The sequence below is a fragment of the Grampus griseus genome, assembly GCF_964374135.1.
Source record: "Grampus griseus genome assembly, chromosome: 16".
Lineage (NCBI taxonomy): Eukaryota > Metazoa > Chordata > Mammalia > Artiodactyla > Delphinidae > Grampus > Grampus griseus.
The window spans coordinates 72,409,846-72,421,489 of record NC_139010.1 but is presented as its reverse complement, the minus strand read 5'-3'; the positions used below and the strand labels follow the sequence as shown (position 1 = coordinate 72,421,489).

Sequence of the window (11,644 nt, the reverse complement as noted above, 5' to 3'; positions counted from 1 at the left end):
GTGGTTTAGTAGTGATAAATAGAAACAAACAAACAAGAAAGAGATCAGAAATCACAAATAGTATGAAGAGAATTAAACTAGAGTGTGCGATAATGTGATGATGTGAATACTTTAGACTGACTGTTTAAAGGAAGGCTTCTCCCAGGAGGTGACATTTCAGCTGACACCTGGACTACAGGAACAGACAGCCATACAAAGATCAGGAGGAGGAGCGTCCCAGGCAGAGGGAACACAGCTTCCAAAATGATCCCAAGGCCAGAGTGAGTCGGGCCTATTTGGGGAGCAGAAAGAACGGCAGTGCGGCTAGAGAGGAAAGTGCAAGGAGGAGAGTGTATGGCGTGAGTTCCAAGAGGTAGCTAGGAGCCAGGATGAATGGATGCAAGAATGGATGGAAGGAACAACAGATAGGGAAAAGAAAGAAATAAGAAGAGGGCTACTTTTACGTTAATCAGAGATTCTTTTACATGTTGATCTTTCTGGAAGTTCTCCATTAGTCCATATTCCTGCCTTAGCAGGTACTGAAAAAATGAATATAACTCTTATTATTTGATATTTTAAGAAGATGCCATCCCTCAGGTTACCACCTTAAATTATCAATGACCACAGGGTAGCACTGAAAAAAAAATCTGCAGAAAATGTAAAGTAGGGTGAATAGGTATTAATTTCAAGAGATACCCAGAAGGTGAATTTTCCATAGTACTTGATTTGAGTCTGTTTTGTACTGATTTGCCTCTTTCTTCTCATGGAGTGTAAAGGATATTCTTAATTAATTCAAGATTCATTCACTGATTCTGATTAATCCATGTTTTCTGGTACCAAAAGAGTGATTTAAATAATTTTCAAGTTTCTCTTATCTTCTAATATTTACCTGCTGTCTAAAAGTTTATTGTAAGCATATTTTCAAAAGCAATGTATTTTTAAGATTTTTGGAACTGAAGCCCAAGCAATTAAACAGTAAATAAAGAGGCCCACTGCCCTCTGTGACCTCACACGGACCAGATCATTAATCAAAATCGCAGTTCTTCCTGAAAAAAACTGGGATATATGCTTGGTCTCCAACTAGAATCTCAATAGAGATCTTTGATTTTACTGGATAAAAATATTTTTATAAATATAACCTTCATTTTATAAATTTTAATTGGCACCAGATCTTAGAGGTGACGTTACACTGACTCTATGATTGCTCTCATGTCACCCATGCCCAACCAGGAGTTTCTTTGTCTAAAGTCACGAAAGCTGCCCACATCATGTCATGGTGGTTTGAATTTACACCTTCTCTCAGCAATCACAAAGCCCTATCCAGAAATATTTATTAGTAATTGTATTTGTATCTATTAAACGTAGATTGAGAGGATTTTATTTTAACAAGATTTTATTTACCAACTAATTAGAATGACAATTTATTACAAGTATGACAATAATTAACCTAGAATTAACAGAATAGTACAGCTTTTCTGGTTGTAAGAAAAAAATAAAATCATTTTTCTCCCCCGCTGTGGGCCTCATTTTGCACAGCTACTTATTTCAGTCATTGTTATTAATTTCACATTTTTATTTACTCTTTATTTTCCTAGACATTTGAATTCTGCTGCTGTCAATTTCACAAAGGTCTTTTAAAGATAAATTCGCTATGTACCAAAAGCAGTTGTTTAAATGAGCATTTGGTTCTGACAGCTTTGCTCTTGATACTTTTCATAGCAGCAGCTAGGAGAGCATTTTACCATCAGTCATGGTTTTCTTTGTTATGCTTTCTTTTTTTCCTCCAATCAAAGTAAATATGTTCTTACAAACAGCATTACCCTAAAAAATTTTCGTCATGTTTAATGAATGTGACCCTCAGTACAATGAATAACAACAAAGCAATGAAATCCCGATTTTCCCTAAGAGACAAGACAGTTATCACATTATTTCATTCATATATTAGTCAATGCTGTCTCAGTATTATTCTTTTGTCAAACATCAAGTTAATAAGAAAATAAAGCTTCTTCACTGGTATGATGATTTTATCGTTAACAGGCCAAGCAAAAACTTATTTAAACTTGAAAATACAATGTTTAGAAAGCACAAATGCAACTAATTATTCATTTCCTACCTCCAACATTTTCAAAGATAACTTCATTCTTCCCATTCTTCCATTAAAAGAAAAATCTGTTCTTAAAAACTCCAAGACCTAATCCCTGCTTCAGGCTAATGACAAAAAATATTTTTCATTTTTAGTTCACATCTTGAAAAAAATTCCCTTGACAGAAAATGCTCTGAACTAGACTCTGAAAGGCAAATGTATTTGCTTCATTTAAGTTTTTCAGGATGACAAAGGAGAGAAGAGGAGTCAAGAAGAAACATGAAAGTTGAACTAAAATAATCTGCTTCAAATACTAAAATATTTTTAGTATAATGAACAACTTTAAATATCAAATTTCATACTATAAATAAATATTTGAATGACAGAACACCTTACCCTTCTATTCCCAGGATTAAAAACCATATCATATTTATTTCTAATCATGTCACTGAACTGCTACTGTTTTCTGAACTGCAAATAAATGACATATTCATAACAATGTGACACAGTTATGTATGACTGATTGGTATGAAATAGAAAGGGACTTTGTCCTCAGCATAGATTAGAACAGGGCCTGTCTAGTGCATGCTGTCTGTATATCTGCAGCTACTGATTGCCCTTCTGGTAAAAGACTCAATAGATTTTTCTTAGCATAATTTCTACTCTACAATAAATTACCAAATCCCAATTGACTCTGTTTTAGAGTCATTTCTAGATTCCAATTCATTACAATACAATGACTTCAAACTTATCTTGGACTTTAAGAATCTCGTCATGGTTTTACACGTTTCAAGAGAAAAAAGATAGGCAGACAATGTGCTCCTCAATTTTTGTTTCTTTTACAGAAGAAAACTTTACTATTGATAAAACAATGAGTACTTTAGAAATCTTCCTGACTGTACACACTTTAAAACTTTTCCTTTTCTTTGCTTTTTCCTCCCATTTCAATAATTAGGCCAGGGAATAAAGAAAGGAATTTCCAGTCCAGTGGTCATGTTCTACATCCTATCATTTTGTTGCTGTCTTTCCCCTAGCCAAATAGCTCCATTAATCAGCAGGAAAAATACGCAGCAAACTATCTCTACATCCTAGTATTATCCCCAGTGGAAGGCTGATAATTAGGAAGTTGCTTCTGAAAGAACTTCCATTAGAGTAAAGAACTATGGTGGCATGCCAGGAACCTCAGAGATGTATCAGTGTTACTCTGGGTTAGTTAGGCTTTGGTTATAACTAAGTATAGGGAAAATTTAGTGAATTTATTTAATGAATGAGCATTAATTTAAAAATTGCCTTTTTATATAGCCAAAGTCTTACTTCCAGAGTAAAGTCAGTCTGAGACACACTTTTACTTAGATAATTTCAGTTATTTTTCCTACTTAAGAGTTGTATGAATTACGAATTCTTAAAAAATCTAAAAGCAGACCTAATCTGCTGGTGTACTGACAGTGTAGGTTCATACACTGCAATTTCTACTGATTGTTGTATTTCCTTTTTTCAGTGAACTTGTGCCTTTGATTACATTGATTCTAATAGTCCCAGTTATTTTGGTTGGTATTACACGGGCAGTGAACTGTATTACTCTACCATGCAGTGCCAAAACAATCATTCGATTGTTTGAAAAAAAATAGTTTAAATCCTAAAATACGCATTTTAAGCATTTTGAAATAATGAAAATACGTTATGAACCTCCCATTTTGTCTCAAATTCAATTCATATGAATTCTGATTCATTACTGAATATTAATCTAGATATTCTATATGATGTGAAGACATGACAAGACTGTTATATCAGTAAGAGTTTATGTATATGCCATTGTGTGTTAGTTGTGCAAATAACTGGCAGATCTCTAATTCACACTGATATTTTAGCTACAAAACCAATAATGAACAAAAATTACTGTGAAAAAGGCTTTACAGGTAACCTTAGCCTGCGTATTAATGATGTGATACACATTTAATAATAAACATTCCGAAGACTTAGAACTTAGAATGTGGTTAGATAAATGGACTAAAATAAGACAGAACTGAAGTCATGACTAATTCCAGTAACCATTTCCCACTCTGCATTTGCATATAAAACAGACTGCAATTCTCTGGTACCATTCATTTTTTTTCTTAAGCAAAAGTAATTTACTCTTAAATATTTAAAGAATCAAAATAAAAATAACTTTTGAAAATACAAATTATTTAAACAGATGGCAATTGGTACACATCTCAAAGGAGAGTTTTAACTTGCTACTTTTTTAAAAAATAAGGATGTAAAGCAACCTATACAAAAAGCTATGCCCTAATAAGACTTGATTTGAAACAAGACTACCTTAACATTAATAGATCTAAGACATTTGTAAACATCTCATATTTGATATTAAACTAATTCAACTAGAATCATAAAAGAAAACATTTGCACTCAGAACTTTAAGTTATATCCTTAAAGTAGCTTTTGTTCCCCTCCCCCGCCTACCACAATTTAGGGCCTTGTTGAATAGTTTCAATATACTTTTTTAAGAAACAGGTGAAAATACACCTTTCTTCCTAGTTAGGACTGCTAACAGCAGAAAGAGATGTGATGTTGGAAATTTGGTGGCAATATCATGATTGATCCAAACATAAGTACACTGTTTTCAGTTGCAATATTTTAGGCCACCAGCAAAAATGAATCCTGATGGCCATAAGGAGACTATGTACCTCCCCGAGTGGATGACTTATTTCATTCTAACCAACACTGGCATTAGGAAGAAAACTGGCAGGCACAAAGTGCTGGAAAGTGGCTGCAGGTGTCCCAGACTTAAATCTGTAGACACATTTAGAGAAAAGTGGAGAAAACTGGCTTCTGTAGATGAAAGGCCTCAGAAGGCCTCTGTCAAAAGACATCTTATGATTACAGAAGGATTAAAATGAAAGTAAGCATCTTTGTTGGTGCAAATGGCACTGACGAAATTGGGTCAATAATCTGAGCTTTTCTTCCTGCACTTGATTGGATCTGAGGTAGACTGCAACAAAGAATGAACAACATCAGAAAGTATAGATCAGCTTAAGGGTCGGGGGAGAATAACGAGCCTGAGAACACAATATCTGTTTCTCCTTTTTTCTTCCTTTAGAAATAAAATCAAACCACATAAAAACCCTTAAGTTTCAGCAGGTAAAAAGACCAAAAACTTACTTTTTTTAAGTGCTAATATATCAATTCTAGATATCAACAACTTTGAACATTTTAAACCTCACGTTTTCCGCAAGAAATGGGTATCATTCATGTATCTACCACAAAGATTTGATACTAAGATGCTTGATCAAATCTTAGATAGCTGATCACTTCTCTACAAGTTTTTAGTTTCCTGAAGATCTTTCTGTGCCAATGTCTGAAATGAAAACATACAATTATTCATGAGAGAAATGAAATTCTTAATAAAAGAATGACATAAAATTCATGTAAATTTAGCACAACAATAACTGGGCATTTCTAAATTTTACTATTGAAAGTTTTTCTAAATATATAAATCCTATAAAATATAAATCCTAACATACCTATTGGATAATCTTAAATAAGAAAATATTTCCAGAAAATAAATATGGAAGAAAATGTAGTGTATTAAATTAAAACTATATTTTAACATACTTTAAAGCTAGCTATATATGTCTTCTATTAAAATAGAGCATGACAAATACTGTGTTCATTTTATAAACAACCAAAGTAAGAGGTTAAAAGCAATCTGAAGTGCTCCCACACAATCTGAAAGTAAGTTTCCAATAATTGAATCCAAAGTTCTGGAAATCATAAAAATTTGTAATAAGAAAGTTTTAGGATCAAATATAATCAAAGTATAATTTATGCCTATCAAAAACAAAAAGCTTTTAAGCATTATGATAGTTAAACTTCTTCAGTGCATTAATCCTCTAATAACAGTTTCAGTCAAGGGGATGTTGTGAGGTCAGGTTTGAATTTTTTTTAACTTAGTTTGAAATTGTACATATTCTCTTTATATATTGATATAACTTGCCTTATGCAGCATCTAAATCTCCAAGACTCAAAACATTTCACAGATTTATATCATGACCTTAGTTTTGTTTGTTGTTGCTGTTTTGGTTTTTTTTTATTTATTTATTTTTGGCTGCGTTGGGTCTTCGTTGCTGTGTGAGGGCTTTCTCTAGTTGTGGCGAGCGGGGGCTACTCTTCCTTGCGGTGAGCGAGCTTCTCATTGCTGTGGCTTCTCTTGTTGCAGAGCATGGGCTCTAGGTGCACGAGCTTTAGTAGTTGTGGCACGTGGGCTCAATAGCTGTGGCTCGCAGGCTCTAGAGCGGAGGCTCAGTAGTTGTGGCGCACAGGCTTAGCTGCTCCGCGGAATGGGGGAATCTTCCCAGACCAGGGCTCAAACCCGTGTCCCCTGCATTGGCAGGTGGATTCTTAACCACTGCGCCACCAGGGAAGCCCTGTTTTGTTCTTTTGTATCTAGTGCAAATCCATGTGAAGGGCACAATACTAATTCAGTGAGATGTATTCCAGTAAAACCATTCTTACCAGTAAGTAAAAACAGGTGCTGAACAAAAGTTAAACAATCAATTATGGCTTACCAACTGCAAAAATTCTATTTCTGTCTGGAGAGCATCATAAACACTTTGCATGTCATCTTCCTTATAAAGTTCTAATTCTTTTTTAAGTCTGTTTTAAAGGAAAAATTCACTCTATTAATTAGTTCATTAGTAAACTTTTATAATAATTCTTTATTACATGAATAGTGCCAGATTTGCAGCTTCTATTATCGGAATTTCAAGTTAACACTAAAGAATTTGGAAAGAAATTTTAATTCTCTATAATTCTGTAAGGAACCAGCCATTAAAATTAGTCTAGGAAAGATAACTGGAGGAACAAGAATTTGAAAGAAGAAATAAAGCTATCTCGTTTTTCAGGTAATTTGAAAACATACTTGGAAAACCCATGAATCAGTGTTAAAACCAACTCAAACAATAAAATAATTCAGTAGGGTGACAAGATACAAAATTAGCAAACAAAAATAAGTAGCCTTCATTGTCACCAGCAATAATTAACATGACTTTTTCATGGATAGGACATCATAAAAATGCTAACTATCCCCAGTTAAATAAAACTTAATTTGACCCTAATAAAAATACTAACACTTTTTTCCGCTGGTGCTAGGCGAATTTGATTCTAAAGTTCATATGAAAAAAGAAAAAGAACATTCTAGAAAAGCCCTTGAATTTTTTTTTCCCAAGAAAGCCCTGAAAAAAGAGAAAACAAAGAAAGGTGACTAGCCCTGTGAGATATTAAATCATACCATTAATCCTTTATAATTAAAAGAGTGCAGTAGTGGCATATAAATAGAGCAGTGGAACACAGAAGACAGAAATAGCTTAAAAGGGACAAGTGGACATTTAGCATATGCTAAAGGAGCTTCCTCAAACCACTGTAAAAGACTGACTTTTTAATAAGCTGTGTTAGAAAAACCGGATAGCTATGTGCTATGTGGCTATAGATGGATTGTCAAAGCTAAAATTGGCTCTGTATCTCATAGCATACACCAAAATATACTCTAACTGGATCAAAGATTTAAGTGTAAAAAATGAAACTATCTAAGGACAAAGTGAAAGAATAGGGAAATTCCTTTATAAGCTGGTTGTGGCCAAGAACTTTCTCACTATGGCTCAAAATATAAATGAAAAATGAGTACTCAATTCAATTACATTTAAAAAACTGCATAGCAAAACACATGAGTAAAGTCAAAAGATGACAATCTGAGAGAAAATACTTGCCACATACAACACAGATAAAAGTGTAATCTCTCTAATATGTAAAGGGACTTTATAATCAAGGGGAAAAAAGACCAAAACTCTGATTAAAAAATGGGGGAAAGTCATAAACAGTCACTTCACAGAAAAAAGTATAAAAATCATCCCTAAACATTTGAAAAGTGCTTAATATTACTCGTGATAAAAATATGGTCAATTTCACTCATAATAAAGACTTGAAAATTTACTACACAGGTATATAATTTCTCATCTATCAGATTGGTAAAACTCCAAAAACTTGATAACACACTTTCTTCATAAGGTTGTGGATAAACAGCTGTACTCAGACATTGATGGGGGAATTTAAAATGGCTAAACTTCAAAGGAGGAGAATTTGGCAGTATATAACAAAACTACATTTATATTTTCCTTTTGACTTTGCCATTCCACATCAGTAATACACCCTATAAAAACAAACAACATATGCACAAAGTTATTGTTGCATTATTATTTGTAATCACAAAATATTGTCAACAACCTGTGTCCATTCTTATGAGACTGGTTGAATAAACTATAGCACATCCATATAATGGAGTATTATACAGTATAAAAAGAATGAAGATAAAGATGAAAAGAAACACAGAAAGGATAAACCAGTAACTAGTGAAAATGGTCACCTACAGCATGAGTGAAAATGGGGTGGAATAGATATGGAATGAAATGAAACTCATCTGGGTATATCTTTTTTATATACTTCTGACTTTTGAATCTTGATGATTATTTACATATTTGACAAATAAAATTAAATAAACAAAGTTGAGGAAAAGACCATAAAGTTTAACACAAAATAACAGTTGAGTTAAACACAAACAGAAACAAATAAACCTGTTTTTCAAATTTATAATCACAGATTAAAAAAAAAAGAATTAATTCAAGTAATTTTCAAACATAGTAGTCTATAACCCTCAGTGGGATATGTTGTAAGGCAATAAGAATTATAAAGGAATCTTAAATTTTATTTACTACTTTTATTGTTAGTGAAGGTACACAGCTAGTAATTCTAAAATTATTTTACAGGATTGTAAGAAATGGATAATTACATTGATGTTGTTAAGAACCAGAGTTTTCACTAGAAGAAAGAAGATATACATAGAAAATGGAGGGAAGAGGAAAAAAAAAACCTGTCATTTTGGATGTGAATGGAAGGAATCAGTATAAAAAAAATCATGATTTAAAAAAATGGTATTTTTATTTCTGTCCGTTTAAAGTATTCAGAAGCAATGACACCCAGTAGTAACAAGCACATCTAGCATGCTAATTTTAGTTTCTAAAACCAGTACCAACTAAAAGATACCAGGACTCCTTGAAATAATTGGTCCCAGGGCTGAGGTAGGTATTATAATATACAAGATGAGCCTAGAATATTCTGTTGCACAAGAAGGAAGGAAAGTGACCAAAAACTGATGCGAAAATGTCAAAAGACACAAAAATTTAGTTCAAGCGACTGCCTCTAGCCAAATCTGGGACAATTTGAGCATCAAAAATAGTGACAATAATGTATTATAACACATGTAATAAAAAAGAAATCCATGAATCCATAGAAAATCTTAAAAAGGAGAAATTAAAAGGATGGGGTAAGAGGAAGGGGAACTTCTGTCTTTTTTTCCCCCAGAATTTTACTAGCTAATAAAACACCATCAATGTGACATCTATGACTAACTTAACTGGATGACCTTTTCACTGAAGAGGCAACAGCACTGATTTACTACTTCATATAAATGCATTTAGAGTCTCTCAGTAGCAGGTGTATATTAACTTTTGTGCTGTTTCCATTGCAAACATGCTGTTCACAAAACCACTCTATCTTCAAATGTTCAGAAAGAAAATCCCATGCTATTGACTTTGTAGCTTCATTTCTGAAACAAACTTCCTGCTGTATTAAACAAGCATAAACATTGGTTATAAAGTGTAAAACCATTCTAAGAAGAAGTGTTGTAGGTAAAAAAATGCCTGAAATGTTTCAAGTTGACTGGTATGTTACTATTGCAGTAAATAAAAAGTCATGATGAAGAACTGTATTTTGGTGACCCTGGTGTTGAGTCATAATAAAAAATAATAGGTGTTGGGAGTTTGAAGTGGTCCAGTATATACTGCTATTCTTGCCTACCTGAATTCTGCCCATCTGAGAAATAAGGAAGGTCAAGATGTCAAGTTTGCTACTAATATAGCAGTGACTGGAGAATGTGGCTTATATCTGCATGCAAAGGATTTACTAACGCTGAACCCCAGAATTAGACTAATGTAACTCACACCATTAGAGACAGAATTGGATGCCACAAGCTTTCTTTCATGGAGTCCTATCACTGTAAAACTTAAGGGATAGAGGAGCAGAGTGGAATATACACGCTGAGGCAGGCCATACTCCAGAGAGATAAGGAAAAGAAAGCTGGGCTTCGGTTTATCCTTCCAAACTCACCAGATTGAATCACTCCTCTCCACCACAGAATAAGAAAGAAGGAGTTCTGGGGGGGACAACAAGGAGGGTTAAACCAGTAAAGCTTTTTCTTCATGGAAGAAAAAAACCAGGAGTGGAAAGAAGAATTCCATGGGGCTATCTCAGGGGTTAATATATACCATGTCTTTGCAAATAACACTGAAAAAAGATGAGGAACTTTTATCTTCTTTGTAGTAAAAATAAAATATGTAGACTCAATCACTGGAACAAATATTTATTAAACACTAAGTACCCTGGCCTATGTTAGATTCAGACACTGATAGAAAAATGAAGAAGTAGTAGAAGGAGTTCCCAGTTAAGTGGGAGAGACTGATACACATAAATATCACAGAATATGATCAATGATATAACAGAATTATAAACATATTCTCTATGAACACAGAGAAAGGAACAATAGAGGAACCCTTTCATAATTTATTATGTTTATTCCTTCATTTATTTATTCAATACCTACTATATGCCAACCTCTGTACCAAGGTATTAGACCATGAGTATACAATGGTAAACAAAGTAGACAAGATCTTTCCCCTAACTGAGCACATGATGACATAGACATACATAAAATGAAGCACATAGATATGTAATTACAAAATGGAATCTGTGCTATCAAGGAAAAAATACAGTGTGTTATTAGGAAAAACAACAGGTTATAAAATTTAGATCACAGGGATCCTTCTCTGAGGAAATATTTCGACTGAGATCTAAAGGATAGGGCATGTCCCACCAGGTAGGAGACAAGTAGGCAAGGGGCAAACAGATAACTTGAGGGAAAGAAAGGCATAGATAAAGGTCTTAGGTGGAAGAAAGCTCGGAGTGCTTTAAGGAGCAGAGTGAGAAGGGGACCATGGTTGAAAATAACATCAGGGAGGTGGTCATATACCATATTGTGACGAGTCTTGGACTTTAGGTTTTATTATGTTCATTATGAAGCCACCGATGATTTTAATAAAGGGGCTGACACGATTCAATTTATAATGCAATGAAGGTTGCAAGAGTGGATGACGGGAAAGCAGAGAGAGATTGTTACTGTGATCCAGGTGAGAGAGAGTAGTGGCTAGAACTAGGATGGTAGCCATGGAGAGAGAAGTGGAAGGATTCAAGAAATATTTTGGAGGTAAAAGCAACAAAACTTGGTGATGGACGGGGGTAGGGTGAGAATGATGAGATTTCTGAACACATCAAACATGCCTGCTACATTTTGGGTTTACTCAGGAAAAATTACATGTGAGCTAGGCCTTGAAGACTAAATCAGATTTTAAACTAATAGAGAAAAAAGAGAAAGATACAGAGGTGTGAAGTCCTGCGGCATATTTGGAATTCCACAAATAG

The 11,644-nt window shown here is 33.9% G+C and overlaps 1 protein-coding gene across 1 annotated transcript in view; it reads right to left on the bottom strand.

Annotated features, from left to right (window-relative positions):
• Window positions 1-5,375: 5,375 nt before the first annotated feature.
• CCDC172 (coiled-coil domain containing 172) overlaps window positions 5,376-11,644 on the bottom strand; it is a gene marked incomplete at both ends in the record, with an annotated part of 43,434 nt that continues 37,165 nt past the window's right edge. Inside the window, 2 exons of the mRNA XM_082673833.1 lie at window positions 5,376-5,417; window positions 6,628-6,715. Coding sequence (XP_082529959.1) covers window positions 5,376-5,417; window positions 6,628-6,715 — 130 coding nt within the window. The remainder of the gene's footprint in view (window positions 5,418-6,627; window positions 6,716-11,644) is intronic.